Genomic DNA, 23845 nt, shown 5'->3' on the forward strand with positions numbered 1-23845 from the left:
AAGTTGACCCTTCTGACATGGAAATCAATATATTCTGTAAAAAGAAAAAAGTTGAATGATTTATATTCTCCTCACTAGGAGAACTGTAAAAATTTTAATCCCAAGCACCAAACCTAACAGAAGCCAGTGGAACTACTTAAAATATTTGCCAGTTTAGACCATCATCTTAAATTTTAAGAGAAGTCTGTCACTTTGAAAATTATCTAGTAAGCAAAAAATAGATAGCAAAGGAATTATACTTCCAGTAGAAATCTGTGCACTGTAACATCACAGAGACACAGAGATCAAACCCTGATGCCAATGGTTCAGAAACACAGAGGAGAAAAGGGCAGGAAGTAACACACATTTAGGAACTCTGCCTGTTCTTGGCTATAAAACCAACATTTTAATAGCACCACTCTAAAGCTGCATTCCACATAAAGCAATTCACTAGAAAGCAGCAGAAGTTATCTTAAGCACAAATAATGTGCTAATAATCTGGAATTTTACTATGAATGATTTCCTACCAGATCAACTTAAGTAAGTTTCCTAAAATGATGCTGTGGATATGCAGCTTGCAGAGCATTCCAACCACAGTGGCTGTGTTTGCACTCAGATGGAGCTCAGAGCTGTGGGATGCTTGACCCTCCCTGGAGAAAGTTCTGAAATGTATTGCCCTGAAGTTGTTACCATTAAGATGATGTAACCTCAATGGCTTCATGGCATCCCAATCCCATTGACACAAGACTGATGAGAATGATGGCAAATAAAGGCCTTAAAGAGAAAATAGATTCAAGTCACCAGACTTGGATCTTTATTTTGGTATTTCTAAAATTTAGTAAAGTTCAGGCTTATGTTTTAGCTCAGCAAGTTTTAAAAACAGAAGGGAACTGTCACGGCAGAGCTATTCTTCATGTTGAAAAGGAAGTAGAAATAATTTCTATAAAAATGCAAAAGATCTTGGCAGTAAGAATCTATAAAACTTTAATTGTATGAATCACTTCCTTTGACTTCTACAAGCAAATTGTCTTCACATTCACATCACTAAGAGCTCAATTTAGATATAGATTACAAGCTTGAACATATGTTTTTTAATCAAAGACATCACAATTCTCTAGACCTTAAACCCTAGCCTAAACTATCCATTCTGCTGGAGCATCTTTCACAACACTGATGGTTCAGGAAATAATAACTTGTACAACTTCCATATGTAGAATTACCCAAGAATCAGGTGGAGACAAAAGGCATCATAGAATATGATGAAGCCATGGCAGAGTAACATCTCTGCCTCCACACCTTTCTCACACCCATGGTGCTGGGGATATCAGCCTCACCCCCAGGCTGCCGTTGGCATGAGAGTTGAGAGATCCATAAACCTGGACCACCTGGGGCACTGGGATGGAAGATGCAGGCCAAGGGAAGTGACCATGCCTGTAGCAAAACACTTGGTGTTGATCTGAAGTGATTGCTAGCGAGGAAAAAATGCTAAATTTGAGTATGCAGTGCATAAGTCAAATTCAACATCCCTAGAGTACAGTGTGAAATTAACTTCACCTGGAATCAAATCATCATTTAAATTAAAATTGATTAGACATTCAGCAACTGTAAGAACAACAAAATTTTCATTAAGTTTGTTGTTTTAAAAACAAGGAAATGTTGCAGATTCTCATAAGGAATCAAGTTGATCCTAGCAGAGCCTAACAGAAAACATACTCCAAGGAAAAAGCTAAACATGGACTGCATTCCAACAGAGTTGGAATTCATGCATCAGCAGCTCACATGTATCTATGTAAGGCTCTACTCCACTTTTTCCCAGGCCTTTTCTAGCCATCAGACATGCTCCTTCACAAGGCACATCGCTTCTTCAGCAACCTCCTTCCACTTCTTTTTCCAGGGACACAGGGCTTTGCAAGCTCTGTTGTAACCAGATTTGGGCAGACACACACTTGAACTGCATTTAAACCTCAGAGGGAAACCAGTGGTTGGCTCTGACGAAGATTATGATTCAGTCTAAATGATGACAGCAAGAGTGGCTTTGTGCAATCTGGTGATTGCAGAGCCCAGGATAAAACTGGGGACTGGGAGCACAGATCAGCCTAAGAGGACTGACTCACTCCATCCATCCATCCATCCATCCATCCATCCATCCATCCATCCATCCATCCTCCTGTACCTATGGCCTCGAGGTATAAAAAGGAACAAAGTTCTTCTTATCTCCCCTGGAAGCTGAGCCCCTGATGGTTATGACACTCAGCTCAGAGCTCAGCCTAAGGTTTCTGGCCCTTCTGGTCCTATTCTTTATTTACTGTGGACCTAATACAAAATAGTACTGTGTTCTAGGGAACTTGAACCTTGTTGTTTGGATCTAGAAGCTGGGCTTGCTCTTGCCATAACAACCTACTCATTGTGCATGTCCTCCAGCAGATTTCCTGGGCAAGTGGCAGGCTCCAGCTATTTGCTCAAGACATCCACTCTCAGAAGCACTCCCACACTTCATCCTACAGAGATGAATTGAGGTAGGTGGACTGAATTGTCCCCTAGCTCCCAGGACCAGTTATTTCTGGTGCATCTGCATCACAGCCAGACTGGGCTTTGACCCTTGCTCACCTTTAAAATATCTCTACATCTCCTTTCTAAAAGGAAGCAGAAGCGAGAAGGTTTTTATTTTACCTAGAGCAGTAAACAAGCACACATCACTCACCTCCACCACAACTGAAAAAAACCATAACAGGATAAGGCATTTCTGGAAACCATTATATTATCCCAAGAATAAGCTATGGATCTTATAGTTCAGTGTTCAAACTGAACAGTTATATATGTATATGAAAACCTTACAGAAGACACTAGAATATCCTTTGCAATATCTGCTTTTTTTGCTGTCAAATGTTCTGTTACAGCCACGCAGAATTTGCTATTCAGAAATCTTTGAGTTTACAGTACCCATGAGATCAGAAATGCTGTGATTTTTCTAAATATGGGAAAAATAGCTTCAGCTTCCTAATAATTGCTTTTTTTATTTGAATTAAGCTTCCTGCAGTAAGAAACACAATTTCTGGATATAGAACAAGCCTTCACTGCAAGATTTTTATCTGCTTCTCTGCACAGAAAAGAAACATGGTGACAAACAAAACAGTTAGTGGGGACTGTGCTTTAACATAGTGTCTCTAAGTTAAACAAGCCTTACCAATTACACTGATGCCAAAGTAACTTCAAACGGTATCAAAATTGAAATGCAAGAAGAACCAACACCATATTCTCCTCCTTGAGAAATAAATACATAAAAAAATCATGCCAAGGGCTTTTTCACCTGCTATGAATTCCAGATGTGACAAGCCATGGCACTCAGGGGCCTCATGACTTGGACTGCAGTGCCATGCCCAGGGGATCAGGGAAGTGTCAGTGTGGCTTGGCTGCTTGGGCAAGGAAATTTACTAGGAATGATCCACTCCTCAACACGGAGAGTATTGGCAAAGGGAATGTGCTGGAGAACAAGAGCTGTTCTGAAAACCTGCCAGAGAAGCAATAACCTCCTCAGAGAATTAATTTCTGCAGTTAACTACCCTTGTGATCAAAATGAATCCCCAACTGTCTTCCTTAAGTCAGGCTTCTGCCTTGGTAATTCATGTCCTGTCCTTTTCTCAAGAGATGCAGACAGCTGACTATTCCCTTCCTCTCTGCAGTACCCTGCCGTGCATTTGAATAATTTTGTGCTTTTTTCCCCAATGTTTTTCCAGATCAAGCAACCAGGTTCTATCTCTGTTTCCTTGGAGGCCTAGGAAGGACTGCCTTGAAAACTACACCAACCATCTTCTCGGCCATCACCACTTACCTCCCATCCACATGTGGCTTCAGACCCAACAGACCCAAGAAAAGAAGGAGCCAGCGATAAAAACAGAAACCTCCTTCTTCTACCCCCACCTTGCCACATGGGAAGAAAGCCTCATGGTCACATTTACTCATCCAGTGCAAAAAAATCCAATGTGTTATGGATACAGCACTGCTGGAGACTGCACAGTCATAACTAACAAGGGAAAAATGATATAAATTTTACATAAGTTACACAGCAAACACTGCAATGCCCAGCACGACAAAAGGTGAGTCTGCTTCCTCAGGCAGTGGGCTTTTTTCTAAGGTAACTACTCAGTGTCTTGTTCCAAGACCCCAACTACACCACACTGGATTTACAAGAGCAAGTGTCAGCCCTTCTCTATGGGTTCACACAAATTTTAATACTGAGAAAGGTACAGATCAATCCAAAGACTTGGGAAACCTTGTTATAGAAACAACAGAACAAAGTAACAGGCTGCCATACATACACAGAAAATTATTGTAAAATTTGCTTAATATAAAAAACAACCTCCAAAAACTTAGCACCAAAACCAAAATCCACCAGGGGAAAAAATCTGAAAGTCTCAACCAGGCTACCTATACTGCTTTTTTTTAAATGATAATTTTCATGAATACATTTGATGAATAAAATAAGTTTAAATTATCTACTATATAACAAATACTGTGCATTTTCCAAAACAAATTGGACAAAATCATGCAAATGAGAGAACAACTTATCCCCAAACTGTAGTCATTCTATGCATATACAGGCACAACAGAAAAACTTCAAGTATAAAAGTATACTGGATCAGTTAAAATGGAAATTGTATTGTACTTGCCACAGAATTTTGATTAGGTTATTAAAAATAATAACTAAATACTTGAGCAGTTCGTTTTGCCAGCTCACAGTGACAATTCAATTTAAGTGCTCTGTAACAAATTTTAACTACTTATAATCAAGAGTTCATCCAAAAGCTAAGTGCTGAAACCGAATTGTTTTATAGGAAAACTAAAGCAAATTCAAAGACTTTGCTCTCAGCACTCCCAGAAAATTACAATGCACAGCAAAACCTTGCTAGGATTCCTTGTTCAGAGGCAATTTTGAAGCACCAAGATGTAAATGGCCTTTCTAGAAAAAGGTGACTAGGCTGGACTAATTAAAAACTACATAATGGGGAATAAAAAAAATAATAATAAAAGAAAGACTGTTTTTCAAACTGCTGCTGGAAGAAAAATTAATTTCCAAAGACAGCATTTCAAAGCAAAAGCTCCACTCTGTCCACATATGACCACATGTGGACATATATTTGCAGAATGCCCAGATTTCTGTATGGATGCAGACAAGGAAGAAAAAATGTCAGTCAGCCAGCAGAAGCCAGAGACAAACCTTTGGAGAATGCAAACTGGTTTAAAAAAGCAGTGTTTGATAAAAAAACCAAACAACAAAACAACAAAAAAACCCAATAACTAAGGAGTAGCAAATCTGAAAGACTTCTCATAGTTGTAACAACAGAAAGCAAGGAGAAACGTGTGCCAGCATGTGCATCTGTGCACACATCCATGTACCCACCAGCTCCACAAGTACAGCCACGCTGAGCTCCCTCCCACAGCAATTTTATTTTTATTCTTATTCTTTAATGCCACTGTTGTCTTTAATTCAGTGTTTTCTTTAATCTAAAACTGCAATTGAAAATTCAACCGAAATACGTATTTTGTTTTCCTGTGCAGAAAAGAAGTGAATGTTTGGGGTCTGTTCATCTACACTGCAATTCTTGATCAGATTGGGATCTCAGATTGAGGTTTAACAACTATCATGTTAGCTCTTAGGCTGACATGGACTATTCTGGATCTGTGCCACAGTACAGAAGGCAAAACCAGTCAAGCCACACATTTTCCCCAGGAAGCTAAACAAAAATCTAGTCTGTATTTCAGTGTTTTGTGAGGACCTGCAGAAAAAATTGGGTGCTAGTCAGAGCCCACAGCTGTAACAGACTGAGACATGAGCAGTGCAAATGGCTACAGCCCTCAAAGAAATCCACTAAGGTTGAAGACACAACACATCCCCATTCTACAGAGTGTTATCGTGGGTCAGAATTTCTGAAAGGATTTTCTTGGCTAAGAATAATTTGCATTCATGTGTATTTTTTATTACTGTCGATATTTAAGAGCACAATGTTAACCTGATAATAAAAAATGTAATTTATAAGCTGTGCAAGAGAGCCTTATCCAAAAAATATAATCACTAACTCCTGATATCTCAACAATTTCTGGTCAAAAGGGACTTGAAGTTTAGACTATAGAAGCTCAGCAATGGAATTTCCTCTATTTGTGGGTTTGTTTACAATGCCAATAAATTCTTGTATTATGCCTAGTCAAAAGTACGTGAAAACAAGATTATTTAAAACCAATAATGATGGAATCATGGAGTAGTTTGGGCTGGAAGGAACCTTTACAGGTCATCTAGTTCCAATCCACCAGCAAGGAATAGGGAGAGCTTCCACTAGGTCAGGTAGCTCAGAGCCCTGTCCAATCTGTCCTTGAATGTTTTCAGGGATGGGGCATCCACTACCTCTGTGGGCAACCTGTTCCAGTGTTTCACCACCCTCACCCTCATAAAAAAGAAAATCTCTTCCTTATGCATAATAACATGCTATTAAGAATTTGCAAGGTTCAAATTTCTTGCTAAAATTAGATCTAGAATACTGAGGAACCACAGAATTTTTTACTACAGCTATGAGAGCAGTGCATTTACAAAAGCCGAAGATACTAAGACAACATGAAATATTTCAAAAAGCATAAAAGGGGATGATGAGGATACTGGGGAACACATAGGTTTAGGCAGTAATGATGCACCACTCCTCTGCTACTGCTACTTGGCTTTTGAATTATTCTTCTATGAATGTGGAAGAAATATCAGCACTGTGTGAACCTGAGCAGTTTGCAACATTCCAACCAGCAGAAAACAAGACAGCTCCCCCTCCATTTCCTTCCTGTGATTCATCATTGCAAAGACATTCTTCAAAAATGTTTGTCTATATCAAGAATCCTTCTGCACAAGTAAAGAGGTGAGAGTCAGCAAAATCTTGACAATCAGCTCACTGGAATGAAGTCAGAAGAATTTATTGTGTGAAAGTGGCTTGAAAATAGACTTGATGAAAATGCTGGAAATACAGTTCCTATTGTACCAGAAGGTCAGGTTTGAATAAGTAGATTTTGAAATCCAATGCGAGGGGAGAAGATTCATTTATTATTCTAATATACATCTTACGATTACTTACCAAAATGTATTATCTTTTTAATCAAATCATCTAGAAGAGGTTGTAAAGAGCAGGAACTGGAAGTATTATTAAAAAAAACGTCCAAGTATTATCAGTGCCTTGGAGACAAGCTTCAAAAAGGTAAGAACCATTTACACTCCACACAAAGGCTTTTTTTTTCCTTTTTAGTGTGTAAGAAGTCCTAAAGAGGACTGAGATAGCAAACTCTAATCAAAATTCTACACAGGTAGAGTAATAAAATCCTGCCAAATTCTACCTGAAATGCTATCTTTCTAGAAATGATGTAAAATATGTATCTTGACTCACCACATGAAAATATATAAATAAAGGAAATAATTTCTTGGGAATACATCTATTGTTTGTTGCAGCATATGCTCCTAAGGAGCCAATAAATTCTTAGCAGAGATGGGAATTTTTTCATTTTATTTTGGAACAGCTCAACCAGAAGGTTTTGATTAAAGCCAGTTTCACATTAGAAAGAGAATTCTTATTCTCAGCATATTCTTTCTAAAACCTTCTAACCTCTTCCTTCTCCCTCACCCAGACTAAGAATCTTTCAAGGACTATACCACCCTCCATCATATTATTTTGCAGAAAAACATTCAGAAATACATCAAACCACTTGACAAAACAGTGTGTCTAGAAATTCAAGATACATGAAGAACAGTGGAGTGTCAGACATTCCAGGCAGATCAGGCAGTAGAACTAGAACCCAAGGGACTAATAGCCCCAGCTGAAAAACAGTTTAGACAAGCTGGACAGAAGGCTTTGTTTCACTGAGACAATACAGACAATCAGAAAATTACATTAGTCAACAGACCTGCTGAAAGGTGATTTGTACACAAACCCACACGCCCAAGGACAAACTCAAACCATGCTCCATCACATTGTATGCTGATATAAATGTCTCTTGAGATTGTCTGACTTGCTCTTGCAACTGTCATTTCACTGATTTTACTGAATGTTTTAATACTGTTTAAGGGATACTTTTAAATTGGAATTTTTTAATGTCACTTAATTTAGTTTACTTCCTGAGCCTGAAAGGAAGTTAGATGATTATATCTAAAAGAGATATACTTTTATATTAAACTTGACAGGTATTATTAATAGTGATGAATGACATAAAGTGGATCTTTCATGACACAGGTATGCAGAAAGCAACACCATGCCATTGAAAGTACCACTGGATTACTGGATGTTTAGTACACAAGAGTCAGTGGGGCCTTAGGGGGCTGTGGGTTCTGCCTGCCAGTGACCCTATTTACTCTGGGAGGATGGGAGGGAAGAAGAAAAGAAGCATGAAAGAGTTAGGTAATACTGTGGCCTTGGCAGGTACAAGAATTGCTGATATTGCAGCAGCATCTGAATACAGGAATTCCAGATGAGTCTGGCACTACATAGGATGAAGAAAAACACACAGAAACTACTGTGGCAGTGGTATATTTTCCATCAGGAGCTATTATATGACAGTGTTACTTACCATGTCTGTGTGGCACATAGAGAGAGCTAGATGAAAGGGTTATGTTATGTTCATAATCAGTCATTAATGTGGAGGAAAAAAATTGCTATTTTCTGTTACCATAAGGATTTAAAAAAAATCAAACCTTCTAGCCATTTGCCACTGATAACAAAGGTATGTGCAACGATTTGCATTTAAAAATACAAAGATAGACAATCTGAGTGATATAATTCCCCTTGCTCTGTCTTCATTAACAGCTGTGGAAACTGGGAGTTCTGGTTCCAGCTGTAACTGTGATGCAGACACCTCTGCAGGTGGGCAGGTTAGCATACAAATGCTCCTCACAAGAAGATGATTAGGACCATGGTGTTGCTGATTGCCTATCATAGCTTAAAATACTACTTAGTTCAGGGCAATGACCAGGACAACCTGCTGAACTCATTCCCTTTCACACCCAGTCAGAAATACACAAACACCTGGCAAAACACTCGTTGCCACCCACCTTCTGTGGTGACTGGGAGAGAAATCTCCATGCAGGCTGCAGACTGGGCTTTCCTGAAGGGGGGCCTGCCGGGCCCGCGGCGGTTTGCTCTCGACACATCCGCACTGGAAAGGCGTTTGCCTGAGCTGCAGCTCTGGGATGTTGGGCTTGTGCAGTGACCATTCACGTGATCTGGAAAGTGAATGCAACAAGCGCTAGGTGAAGTGTTGGCTGCCAAGATTTGGGTCTTGGTATGTTCTGATATTTGAGAATGGGTTAAATCAGATCTTCTGAGAACGACTGCTTATTTGTTTTACCAACCCAGAATGTGTATGTGAAAAAGAACTCACCATATCTTTAAGGTATAGTTTGAAAAAAATCCAAGGGCCACAGGAGTGGTCCATGTTCTTAGAGCTGCAGATCCCACAGCATTTTGCTGACCTATGCACACAGGCAATTGCCAAGGTACTGCAGGTAACACTGTCACCCCTGCTGCTGTGTCTCCTAAGAGATACCAAACCAATTTGAACATTTTCTTTCTTTTTTTGCTCTCATAAGAACTGCATGTATAATTTACCACAGGATAGAATTCAGAGCTAGACATCTTCCCTCCCTAACTCAAAGCTGCATGAAACAGGGCACTGTTTGAGAAAAATATAAAACTAGCCATAATATTGCTAAGTATTTTATTCTTTATATACCACATAGATTTATTTTACTTCTAAGGAAACTGACTGCTGAACAATTGATTTGTCTGCTGCAGATCTATAGAAATGAGGCCAAGTCCCTGGACCCCTGCTAGAGGCCACAGTCAATCAGCACAGCAGATGTTGCTGTCCACTGGCCTGGGAAGCAAAACATGGCTTCAAAACAGCTATTTAAACCACAACTTCCACTGATCAGGGCGTGGAAAAGAGTTTAGAATTGGACTGGACTGTAAAACATTCATGTGGTATTTTTCCTCCTCTCGTGATGGGCAAGACAATATAAGAAGAATTACTGAACACGATTTTCCCTTCAACATATGAAAGGATACACACCCAGGTATAACTGAATTATTTTTGGTCAGCAGGTTATTTTAAGTAAACAGCAAGTAATAAGCAAAAAAAGAAAAAAAGGTTCAGATTCATGCAAGCACACTGATTTCATTCAAAACTGTAAAAGCTCAATACTCTAGGTAAGGAAAATCTTGGAGTTTCTGCCTTAATTTTAAATGTTGGGTTATTTCTATCTGAGAATTATCTTAGTCTTAAGGATTCTGTGTTTAAGTATCATATTCAGTCAACTCTATTTAATTTGTATTGTATCCAAGGAAAAGATGAATATTCCTGTTCCAAGATAAATTTATTTTTTGGTTACCATGCCATGATAGCACCACTGTACATTATGAAAAGCTATTTCTATATTCACTCTATAATCAGGTCCCATACTGAATGCAGTATATAGTGTGGTACATGTAGTCTTCCAATGTGCAAGTCATGTCCTTTCCATGTGAAAACAGTTCAGTCTTAATGAACAAAATTGGAAAAAAATGTTCAGAATTATAGATTAGAAAGCAATTTAGTGTCTGTACTGCATAACAAAATAGCTCTGTAGGAGACACAACTTCCATGATTCTTATAATTTTTCCTTAATACATGGCTATTAACTGAGCTAACAGCAGATATAAAACTGATGTGGATGACTCATTCCATTTCTAGTTAGGAAATTTTCCAAAATTTGCTGGAACTATTCATATATTTCAGCAGAAAGTCCTTTGAGATCAGGAGCTTTGTTCAAGGACACAGGCTGACTGTTCAACCTCAGCAACAGACACATCCTCACCCAGCTGCTTGCTTTCTTCAAAATTCAGTTTGTGGGAAGTTGTTTCAGCATGGTATCTAATTATCTCCAGGGGGAATCCTAGGAAGTGGTGAGGAACATATAACAGAGTGAAAAGAATCATATTCTATAGAAACATCAACAACATTCATAAGTCCTTTCCCCTGAGCATTGTATAGAATCCAACCCCTGCTCACTATGCCACAGGTTAAGAGAAGTGCTGCTGTGTTTCTCTTACTATGCTGGCTTGTCTCAGTCACCTTCAAAGGCCCACATTAAATAATCATTAGGATCTGGCACCCAAATCCCTTGAGCTGTTTTGACAATGCCTTTCTGAATAAGCAAAGCCAGTTCCTGGACAGAAAAATACAAATCAGGCCTCATCCTAGGAGCTGTAGGGATGTCCCTCCAAGTACTGAAGTTGGTGAAATGTTAGTGGGTGCTATAACAATGAGCAGAAGAGGCATTTTAGTGACCAGCTACAAACTTGTCTGCATTTTAACACTGTTCTGTTCCTCTGATTAGAAGTAACTTTTAAAAATGTATACAACAAGAAGCAACGCAGGTCTTCAAGCCTTAGTAAAAACACAGGCATTGTACAAGGAGTAAGATAATTATAGGAAACATGACTGCAACAGTTTTCATTAAGAAACTGAAAAAATCCAGCAGAATAAAAAAAAAACTTATGAGAAAATTCTATGTGTGTATTTAAAAACTAATTTATCACATATTTTTTACACTATGAGCTATAAGCTCAGTGATACAAAATATTCCTAAAGGAAGGCAATGTGCTTTAAGAAAGGGTTCCTTATTGCATTGTCAGAAAAAAGATTAAGTGTGCAAGAAAAGTGACAAGAAAAAGAATGTACTACTTTTCGACAGTGTACTTTCTAGGGGAGAATGAGAATGTTCAAGCTCTTAGCCTCTGCCAGAACAACTGCAGTGATTTACTACCCCTCTGAGGCCTGAGTCACCTGATTCTCCTTTGCCATGACAGATGTCTCCCTATCACCCCAAAGAACACATACAAGAGGCTGTAAAAACACAGTTTTCCCCAGCTTTGTTTGATTTGTAACGAAGAGCAACATTTTAACTTTTGCCCTTGCTGGATTACTGCTTTTGTCACATGGTCCCTGGGGCTCTTCTCAGCTCAGAAATACTAATTGATATGGAGCATTAGTTGACATAAGACACTAATATTGGTACTTCAGCATCAGTGAAAAGACTGCTCTGTGCTTTTGACACAACAGTGCAACAGCTCCTCACTCTCTCTTCTCCTGGAGGAGGCAAAGAAGAGTTGTTACAGAAGAAAACACTGCACAGAATTCCCCTTCTCTTTTCCACCACTGCATTTGCCATTGCCTCCTACCCCTTTCCGTGGGTGCTGCTGCCCATGAGGTGAAGAGAATCAGCATTATCCTCTCCAGGGCTCCTGGATCCCTTCAGCCAGTACCACACTGATGCAATATATTTGGGCATCAGGGTCTAGTAGAGCTCATATTTGAAGCAGTCTCCAAGCTGTGTAAGAGCCATCCCACTATTCCAGGGGAGCAGCCTTTTCTGCTCCTCATGGACAGTGAACTAAATGGCCAGGGCTCAGTTTGTAGCTACTCTGATCATTAATTCAAAAATTTAGGGCTCAGGCAAGCCATTGGAAGTAATCATAGGAAACTACTCCTTTAGTCCATTTTATCCTGATTTAACTCTATATAAAGCAGCAGTGACACATTGTATACATGATGTATTAATATATATAAAAGTTCAGGACATAAAATTCTCTAATGTTCTCCATGTGCTGCTTCTACAGTGCAGTTTGTGGTTGTTTGCCTTTGTCTGGGCCCATGGAATTAAAAATGCTTCCCCATATGAATTGAAAAGGCTTTACCTGTCCCTGTTACCAAACAGAAACACTGTTCAGTGCCATGTGCACCCCACAAACTCCTTAAAAAATAGAAAGAGAACTGTGCTGGGTGTAAGGCAAGAGCATCACACAAAATACCAGTGAGATGATGAGATCAAGAGGAACTGAAGAAGTAACATTATTTAGTGTGAACCTGATGAAACTACTGAGAGATGTGAAGTGCAACATGACAGCAGCAAACCTGCTGGGCAGCCTCAAATTAAGAGAGACTTTTTTGAGGCATGTTGCACAGGGAGAATGTTATATATAAACATGCTGATTTTAGTTTACACACAGTAATGTATGTATGTTACACAACCTGCCTGATTACAAACATAGAACTTTTAAACTCCTTGGTGACCTCTGCAAAAAAAGCAAAAGTAACCAACAATTTACCAGTGAAAAGATGAACACTTGTTAAAACCAAATGTAGTGAAAATGGCAGTAAGAAACACTCATTGCAGTTACTGCCTAGCAATTTTTTACACTAGATACAAAAATCAGAAAATATGAACAATCAACTCTTTCAGTTCTAACAAAGGGATAAATTCAAACAGAAAAACTAGCTGAAAACCTTCTTAGTAGTGATTTGAGAGAGGCTGAGACAAAGAAATATAAATATCCATAATTAGAGGCATTATAATATGATCTGAAGTTGTAAGGAAGCAATCAATAAAAGAGCAGACAAGAGAACCAAAAGAGAACCAGAGAGATGCTTTAATATGGAGCAGAAAGAACCTGAAAAATAAGCCCCAGAGAATCTTCTCAACAATTGTTGAAGAATACAATTTTTACTATTAAAGTGAAGAAAAATTCATCTGTTTCCACTGGGGGACTTTCGTGTAGTACCAATAAATTAGATTTTGAGTAATAACTATAGTGGTGACTAGCCTTTTTTTTTTTGAACACAGCAAAGAGATCCACATTTGAATTAGGAAAGAAAAAGAAATCTCAAAATTGTACAAATGACCCCAAGAACAGTCTCAAGTTTTCATGTAAATAATCAAAATTTAGATAATAGTGTGATCATTCATTAGTGAGAACACAGACTGATAATCACAATATTTTAACAAGTTCCTTGTAATTCTTAAAAGCAAATCCCTTACAAAGTCAGGACCACAATTTTCCCTTGGTGCAGTTCTGTCAGCCAGGCAGGAGAAAAGGTGTAAACCCTGCCAGAAAAGGTTAATAGAGATGCACTGCCAGCAAAAATGTACATTTACAGTCATATCTTCATCAGTTTGAAGAGGAAGGAAGAATTGCCCTAATGACATCCTGGTAGCATATTTAGGTCCACACTAACACTGTGATATGGTGTCATTGTAACATACTGCCTACTGCCTGTGTAATATAATGGTATTCTTCCTATGGTAACAAAATTCTATCATACACTTGATTCTAAAAATCACCAATTTTTTGAAAACAGGGTGAACAGATATATTTGTCAGAGAAATAATATACTGTGAAGTGGCTGAAAATGTTAAGTGCATTGTCAGATCCCTGACAGATTCTCTTTTAAAACTGTTATTTTTGCCTGAAATTATGAAAAATGAAACAAAAATATGAAATAACCTCTCTCCAAGTGAAAAACATTGAGAATATATTATCATATATCATAACACCACCTCTACATGATCATATCTGAAAAGCCCAAACCTGACAGTGCAAACTTAAAAAGAAATCTAGCTTTGCTCCCACAGAATAGTGGGAAAACTTTGGACTACTTGGATCTAACTCTGCCCCTCAGATTCCTCTGCTGAATTTCTAGTGCTCATATAACACCACACTAGTGGACTGTCTCAAAAAGTACACAGCACTCAGTGAGCCTCCACAGAATAACCCAACATAAATGGTTTCTGTGCTTTGTGCAATGAACAGCAAAACACAAGACAGAAAACTTGACTGAATTCTGAAACATAAGCACGAAACATGATAAACCCTGAGCTGCACAGAAGACAACACTGGAACATGAAAGCAGAGTGGATGGACCACAGGACCACCTAGATATCAACAACTTGTCCTGAGCACCCCTGAGGGTAGCATTGCACCTGCATTTTCACCATGGGAAAAACTGGCATTTATTTTCCGGTTTTAAATATGAAAAATACTTCAAAGAAGTTGAACTTGAAACATTTTTTCAATTTGAACATGGCAAAAATAAAGCATTACGCATATGAGCTGGAGACTTTGTAAACAAAACTGCAACTTTCCATCTGAAATGAAGGAACAAAATGTAAGAGAATTACTACAAATGTGTTTGTAGTCTATTCTAACCAGATTCTTCCAGAGACTCTTTCCCTGACTTTTCCAAAAATCAGTGTTTTTAAATTGAAATAAGGTTGTCTGAAATAATTGATCTAGTACAGCTCAATAGACACTAACACATAAATAATCTGCTTGCAAATACTCAGGAGAAAAAGGCACAGGCATGGTCAAAAAGGCATAATTAAGTATAATTATGTATAATTAAGTATAATTAAGCTTACACATAATTTTTATGCAGCAATCAAAGAATTATAGAAGAATTTTCCCAAACTTGTTAACATTATGCATTGTAGATTTTTTACAGGTTTCATAGCAGGTTATTGTAATAAATAAACAGGCTAGTAATTATTACTCTTCTTTTAATGCTTGTAATAAATAAACAAGCTACTAGTAATTCATTCTTGGTTTAATGTTGTAAAACCAAATTTCATAGTTGATAACTTGTGAGTTAGAATTCTCATTTTTCTTTTGTTATTACTCTGATGTCAAAATAATTATACATGGAAAAATTATTTTCTAAATATTCTCCTGCTTTTACACACAGGTCAGTTACTAAGATTTTGGATGTCTCATGTTTGAGTATTTGCCTGCAGATCAGTCTGTGTGAGCTCAAAACAGATCCAAGTTAGTTACTACAGAACATCTCTGGGTCCTGGCAGGTCTGGTAAATCTATGCAGACCCCTAGAATCTGACTGCTGGAAGATGTTACAACCTGAGAAGTGAGCAGAAACCACAGAACAGAAGAATACCATGTATGTGTTTGCAGTGCTTGAAAGGAGTGGAAAATGACTTACCTTTGAGGTCTTCAGTAAGGAACTCTTCTCTAAGTAAAACCAAAGAACTTGGGAACAGTGAGTATTTGTTACACTGGAGCCCAAGGATTGCCTATCATTTTGTTATTACCAAATCTTAAATGTGTGATGATCTTTACTGCTTCTTTTGTTTCACCTATGAAACTCCACTGCCTTTCCATTGTGATGACATTTAACTGGATTAATTATAATCTTTTTAGTTAGGGTACTGTTTGGATAGTTTAAAACACTTACCTTTCCTTTAAACTACTTTCTTGCAAAATTCCCAAGTAGATCAGTTTGTTGTATTTTTTTTTTAAACCTGGAAACATTAGGAGTTAGAACCACAAAGCACATGTGTATTCTGCTATAATAATTGAATTATCCTGCTGATCAGCTCCTGTTGCTTTTTTAAAAATTCTGGTTACTTGGCCTGGCAGAGTGCTAATATATCCATTAGATATATAGGTTCTCCTTTAAAAATGTTTGGTCACAAACATTCTCCTACTTAATGAAGGAAGAAACTGGGGCTGTCATACACCTGACCTTCAGAAGATGTAAGGGACTTTTGTCTAGTAGGGTCCTCAATACAGAATATCAAAACGCAAGCCTCAAGATATGAAATAGCTGAAAGGCCAAAGGTTTAAAACCATTTCTGTAGAAGTGAAAGACTTTAGTGCAACTCACAATAGTTTGCATGATAGTAATCAAACTTGAAGCAGAAAAGGCAAAGCTCATCCTCCACTGACTCAGCAAGAGCACAACCAGCAGCTTGAGGGGTGAAATCCTTCCCCTGTATTTGGCATTTGTCAGACTGCAGATCAAGTGCTGTGAGACTTGACTGGACATTGCCCTGACTTACCTGGTGTAGCCTGACCTGCTTTGAGCAGGATGTGGGCTAGACAACCTCTAGAGGTGCCCTCCCAACCTTGATGATGCTGTGATTCTACCTAGAGGCAGAGTTCAGATAATTCCTCAACTCAGATGGTATTTTCAGACTGAAAAGGGGACAGAAAGTTACTCTACCATTCTGGAAGGAGATATACTCTGGACAGTCCCTAAAATCCTTATCATAGAAAATAATTCGTATTTTTGCATGTATATTGCCAAGCAATTACAGAAAATCATTGGTACAGCTGGATGTCTGCATTGCCTTTTCTACAAATGTCATACCAAGGAGGAAAGCAACTCATAAAATTTCAACATTTCTGAAATGTTCTTTAGCTTTGTAAACAGAACTACAGATCCAGATAAATCAATACAGAACGCTCCACCTAAAATCCAGCAGTTTTTCCAATGCAGTAGTAAGCTAAACCAGACTAAAAGCTTCAAAATTTTGTGAGTGCCTAATGTCTGCTGCAAATACTTTGAAAAATTAAAGCAAGAATTGCTGTAACCCCACTGTTCATCCTTAAAATGGAAATGAGGTTTCATTTATTCAGGTACTGTTTTATGGGCTTGGGAGCATCCAGAAAGTGGTACTTCTCTGTCAATGAAATACAAAGGCATCAAAAGGTGAATGTTTTCATATTATATTTCTATTGCCATATACATAAATCAAACAGATTCCACAAACCTCACACAAAACTGACAAAATTAAGTACAAACCTATAACCACAGGTCCTTCCTCTGATCCTTACAATTATGTTTTATGAAGCCAACTTTCAGAATTAATTAAACTTTAATTAATTAATTAAGCTTTCTGGGCCTCTGCATTAGAATATGTTTCTCAAACCCCTGAAAAAATGAGCTTATTTGGCAATTTTTCTAGTTTTTCACTGCTGTATAAAATGTAAGACATTAACTTGACTTGGCAAAGAACTCATTCACTGCTTATGAGTATCTGCAGAGGGCATAAGAAAATACATTAAAATTTTGAAGATCACAGTGTAGTAAGAAGAAACAAAAGATGTCTATTTATATTTGCATTTTCTTCTGTTCTTTCACTGACAAAGTCTAGGTGATAGCATAATTCCTTACAGTCAAACCATCTGCTCATAGTAGTTCTAGAAAAGTCAGCAGTTACTGACTCTCCCCCATCTTTAGTTAGGGCTTCTGTCTGGCTCCCTGTGATCAGCTGGAAACTTTGAAAGTTTTTAGTGAAATGAGCAGAAATATTTCCTAGAAGAAAAAAAAATGCTGATGCTTGAAGTGCCTGGTGAAGCAAAGTTAGGAAACACTGATACAAAAGCAGTTCTATGTGTCTGGATATATCTCAGACTCTCCACTTGATTAAACGAAATTAGGATTATCTCCATAATTCATTTCTGTGAAACACTTCAAGGAAATGCAGATGACCTTTTCAGAAGACTTTGGGAAACATTATTAGGTTAAAAAATAAAGATACTATTATTCAGAGTTCCCTCTGAAGGGTAATAGGCAAACTGTACAGTCTATGCAGCAGCAGTGCCACATCTTCCTTCTGACCAATTCAAATAAATATTGGGTTACTGTGAACTGCAGTAGCTAAAACTATCAAGAAGTTTCAGTGTATCCCCACATGTGCCACATCACTCATTTCTGTGTGGAGATGCAGCATCCACAGGTGACAAGTGCTTCAGCAAGGATAGATAATAATCACCACATCAAAATAAAAAGAAGCTGAGATCAACATTATCAGTCATAAAAAGGTCAAAGTGGAGTCCCAAAGTATCTTCAGGTCATGGAAATTCTGCCAAGGTTTAACGAGAACACCCTGAGTCATCAGATCACACATTATTCCCCTAAACGATAGCAAACTACTCCCCAAGCAATTTCCAGTACTGGCAACACCTCCACCTGAAATAGATTTAACTTCTACTTAACCTCCACTATTTACAATTCAAAGCAAAGTGAAAGCAAGGACATTGCACGAGCCAGATCACAAGAAGGGAGCAGAACTGTGAGCTGCCAAATGCTAATGTATTTCCCAATTAGCTGCAGTCAGTGCTGACAGTGGGCGATGTATCAGCACTCTCTAAAAAGCTATGAGCCAGAGCCAATGGCATGCATGGACAATATTTTATCATTTCAAAGTGGTGAGCTGAATATCTTTACAAGAAGTGTGGGCCAAAAACTATTGTTAGCCTCTGAATATTCAGACTATGGGTACAACCTCAGGCAACAGCCAAACAGTGCCTAAATAATCTCCAAGAGCTCTGACAGCATAGCCAGGACATTTTTGAGCAGAAGTAAATGAAAGGCAGACATCACTCTTCCAGGAACTCTCTTTTAAATGTAGCTCCTTATACTGAGAAAGAGAGGCTTTTTCCAGCCTGTTGTAAACTAAGCAATCTATAATTCAGCACAGTTTTAATGACTAGAATAATTAGAAGGAATCTTTTGCCTTTCTAAGACAGTCATGAATGAGAGCTGAAAGTTTGGTGGGGGGTTTTCCTCCTTTTTTATTTTTTTTTATTTTAAAATTTATTTTCTAAACCTTCCTCTGCTGTTGATTACCCCTAAGTATCTACCAGTTTATACACTGAATGCTGCTTCCACATGCTTCATCCTTAGCTTCTTGGCAATCTAAGCACAGGACACCTGATTGCTGTGACACTGACAACAAACAGGATGCTTTAGTGACAACTTATTGCACCTTTCAGTACCTATGAAGCTTTTGGAATTAATGGTATTCCACTAGTTTCTGCAAGATGTTGAACTAGACCTTCTTAGGCTTATTTTAGTTTATATTTAGCTTGTTCTACGCTATTAAAAACAATGAATACAAGCAAATAAAGGAGTAGTAGAAACAGGACTACTCTGAAATCAAAACTACAGGCAGGATTATGTACTCCATTAATCTTCTAAGTTCCTTGCATTTGTCATATATTTAAAATGGATCATCATGCTTCCCACCCTCTTAAGTTGAGCTTGTTTAATTTTTGGAGCATTTTACTCTGCTCCCCAGTCCTTGGGGTTTTCTGGGGATTTTTTGTGTTTCTTTGGGGTTTTAAACAGATAAATCTGCCTGCAATTTGTCAATGTATTCTAGGCAAAGCTTACAATATTGTCCCACTCCCAACATGATTACAGAAAAGCTGATGATAAGGCAGCTTCTTCTCTGATATGCAATATTTAATATTATACAATAATATTTAATATTACACAATAAAGTTCTCACCAATTCTAGTTACAATGGTATGTTTCTTTCTCTTTTAAAAACCTCTAAATCCAGTCTTTTATACATTAAGTTTATCTTTTTCTTGTGTTACGCTTCAGGATTTAAAGCTATTTCATGCTATGTTTTCTTCAAGACAATGTATCTTTAATAGTACTAACAAAAAGAAGTTTGACCTGTAGAATATGGCTTAGCCTTAGGTCCTTCCCTCTGGCTATTTTGATACTCTTAGTAGTAATATTCCCTCTAAATAGCTTCCCATTATTTTAGTGATCAATAATAATTTTACAGGTGTATAGCTGACTTCATCATTTTTACCTTTTTGGAGCATTAGGAATACTGGCAATATATGTCTACATGAAATAAATGAATATTAAACAATTTTCTGCTCCAAATTTTGTTTGGGTGTATCCCTACCTTCCTAATTTCTCGGCCATCATTGTTAAGGGAGTAAATTATTTCAACGGAATCACTTCATACCCTGAAACCTGCACAATTTGGATTGAATTTTCCAATGATTTTTCAACATGTACTTACTTAGTCTTTACCATGAGAAACTGACAGTTTTCAAAGTTCCTCAATCATTTATAATGTGAAAGACATATTTATGTCCCTGACTTTTGCCTTGGAGAACAAATGCTACATTGGTTAATAGGTGCACACGATTCCCAGTGTCAGAAATTAAGTTCAGCTTTGTTATGCAAGGATGTGATCCAGCTTTAATTTTTATTCCTAGAAAGACACTAAGTAATGAGGCATAGCTGCACAGCTTTTTCAGTCTCACACGAGAAACTTCCCAAGAGAGCAAAACTAGAAAGAACTCCTTGAGACTGAGAATATTTAAACAACAATTATAAGAAATTTTTTTGCATGAACCACACATTCCAACCCAAATACCAGGAGCAATCCCCTTTGTGTGGATACAGTGTTGCATGATCTGCTCCAAACAGTTTTAGGTTGTTCAAGATATGGAAATTTAGTTTCAGGTTTTTTGAGGTGAAATTTGCACTCTCACTATGCACTATATTAAAGGAGAATTGAGAAAAAAAGATTACAGCGAACTAAGTACTTAACAATTGGCTAGGTAAGTCTCAAGGAGAGGACTGAGACAAACGACTGATTTCTGATCTGACTTCTCAGACTTTCAAAGACACCATAAAATACAGATGATCAATTTTCTTATCACTGTTGTGGCACAATTCATACACCAAATAAAGAAAATAGACCAGCGCATGCATTGGCTATTATAGGCAGAGTTCACCAACAACCAGCTTGGAAAAACTTCTGGAGCTTTTTCATAATAAAATATTACACACACAGTGTGTAATGACTGGCAATATATGTCTACATGGAAGAAATGAATATTAAACAAGCGAAATGCTGAGAGCTGCCAACAGAACTGTATGGGTTAATAGGTGGTTTTTAGAAAGCCTTTTCAGACAAAGCCTCTGAGGTTATTGTGTTATCTCATGAATCAGTTGGTAAAATGTTTTGCCAATGAATGTAAGGAAGTTTAAAGCTGTTGGCTTTCGCCTACCGTACCAAGATCAGTCTTAAGATCTGTTGGCAGACTTAACTTTCTTGATCCTTTAACTGAAACAACAGAAAAAGGAGAAAGGCAGTTGTTAATAGGTAAGAAAGAAAAAGGAGCGAGGGAAAACAACATGCCATCTTCTGGTTAAAACCATGTTGCAAATTTGTAGCACTTTTCTGTTAATCAGCATATAAAGGCAGAATTATGGTTTAAATATTTTCATTCACACCATTCACCAAAATAAATGCAATTGAACAAAGAAGCACTGGAAAAAAACATTACTCCAGCTGTCAAGGAGTGAATGGTGTTTTGCACAGCTTTGGCTGTGTGCTGCAATATCTTACCTTGTGGTGACAGGAATGATAAAAAAAGAAACCACAAATGAGATTAAGGCAAATATTGCAAATGCTGGCTAAGCAGCATATCAGAAATATTTAAACACCTGCAAACCAATTTAATAAGAGGGTGCAATGAAATTATGAGATCTGATGACACCATACCTCAAGATATTATTTGGAAAAGAGAGGGCATATTGCACAGGTTATGGAGACAGAACATACCGTTGTAATATTATGGAAAGGAAGACAGATTGCACAGAAACGAAATACAACAGCTTCAGGACACAATGTGGTGTTACCTAGTCATCAAAATATTGCATTCAATTTAGTGAAGGTTTAATTATTTGTTGTGTTCCAATTATGCAAGAAAACAGTAATTTTGCTTCTGTTCAAAAATGTTTTCATTTCCTCACACACGAGCACATTTTCAAACAATGAACACCAGAGAACTGAAATGAAGCATGTCTTGTAGCAGTCAAAACGGCATTAAATTTATCAGAAGAATGCCTTAAGAAATCTTTTATTAATTATTCAGAAGACTTAATTTCCAATTTGGTTATTTAATTTTGTATTTATTATTTTTTTTCACATGGTTTTCTGGCTTTTACCCTTTACCCATGCTGTCTGTTACTAGAAGGGAACAATCAAATATTTGTTGGCTGACTACTATACTTCTAAAGAAAGTCCCACATGATAAGTACCAGAGTGACAGGAACATATGAATATGAGGAACAAATTCTTTGTAATTTGTCTTTAGTAAGCTTTTAGGTCAGAAGGATGCCCAGAACACACTCTTTTAAATCACAAAATCCCTAAAAACAAATTTCTGTTCTACTCTTTTGCAAAGCCTGCAATGTGGCAGAATTAAACAGCAGCCAGCACCTATGTCAGATGTTATTCTTTTTCTCTTCAGGGATGAGTAGGGGATCCCATGAGGCTCTTGAGAACATTTTGCTAGTAGAAGAACCAACACAGCCCTCCCAGTAACCCCTTTGTAGCCATCACTTTAATTCAGGACATGGTGAAGAGATCTCTCCAGATCAGTCTGACATCAAAAACACACACCCCTAACACTAGTACATACAATATTCTCTAATTTGGATACCAAATGTTAGGGACCTACCTCCATTTTAGTCACTCACACAAAGGGCAGCTTGATTTTCAGAACAGCCTTTAAAAAACCATTCAGTTTATCTGAGCAGCTGTCAAATACTCTTTCAGACTGTGAATGGAGGATATTGCTCCAGCAAATTAGTGCTCTACTCTAAAGAAGCATCACTTGTGATTTAATCTCCTTTAAAGGCAAGGACATCTGGCCTAACCAGCCCTCTAAAAAGGATAAGCAATTCATAAGAAAAACTGTAGGACACTTTTACTAACAGACTAGGATTTGGAGTAGAATATTTCAGAGCTATATAAACTAGCTGCACTTAATACCAAAGAGCTGTCATCATGCAGGCTTTGAGCTTTGAAAATTGGTAGTCTAACCTCTTCTATTTCTAGGTTCCAGGTGTTTATGTACAGCAGGAATTTTGTGTCTTGTGTTATACACCACAGCTGTTCCCAAACTGTGATACATGTCCAAACCACAAGAAACAGCTCCCTGCTTTTTGTGTGCAGGCTCATACAGGACATGCACAGTTTGGACTTCCTGATTCCTCTGGAATCTACACAGGCTTGGTTTGGGAGCTGCCACAGCTGTCATCTGACAATTGCACACCTTTGATGTGGCAATCACATGGCTGGACATTGAGACACCAGGACACAGCACAGATCACTGTTGACAGACCACACATTTGAGGGTAAAAACAACAAAAGAAGCTGGTTGCTTTCATGCTTTACTGTGATTAGAACTGTCCATATTAATTTATTTTTTTAAACTAACTTTCAACTGTTAATAATAACCACATTCTGATCAGTTTATGTAACCTATTTCTAGTACCTAAATCATGCATGTTCTACTATCTTTACATTCATTATAAAGGATGATCATGCACACAAGCCTATCTTGCTGACAAAGAGCTTTTGAAAACCAGTTTAGTTTGAGAAGAGAGTATAAAGGTTCGAGAAG

The 23845-nt window shown here is 37.8% G+C and overlaps 1 protein-coding gene across 8 annotated transcripts in view; it reads right to left on the reverse strand.

Moving 5' to 3' along the window:
* STXBP5L (syntaxin binding protein 5L) overlaps positions 1 to 23845 on the reverse strand; it is a 184078-nt gene that overhangs the window by 13555 nt on the left and 146678 nt on the right. For 3 of the 8 annotated variants that reach the window (XM_085070090.1, XM_085070081.1, XM_085070101.1), the window contains 2 exons: positions 21445 to 21495; positions 9047 to 9217 (listed from right to left, as the gene is read on the reverse strand). The exons of 2 other annotated variants lie outside the window; for them this stretch is intronic. In XM_085070090.1, coding sequence (XP_084926216.1) covers positions 9047 to 9217; positions 21445 to 21495 — 222 coding nt within the window. The remainder of the gene's footprint in view (positions 1 to 9046; positions 9218 to 21444; positions 21496 to 23845) is intronic. 3 more of the 8 variants (XM_085070119.1, XM_085070083.1, XM_085070111.1) reach the window with 1 other exon arrangement.

This window comes from Lichenostomus cassidix, chromosome 1, assembly GCF_008360975.1.
Source record: "Lichenostomus cassidix isolate B80296 chromosome 1, HeHo_3.0, whole genome shotgun sequence".
Lineage (NCBI taxonomy): Eukaryota > Metazoa > Chordata > Aves > Passeriformes > Meliphagidae > Lichenostomus > Lichenostomus cassidix.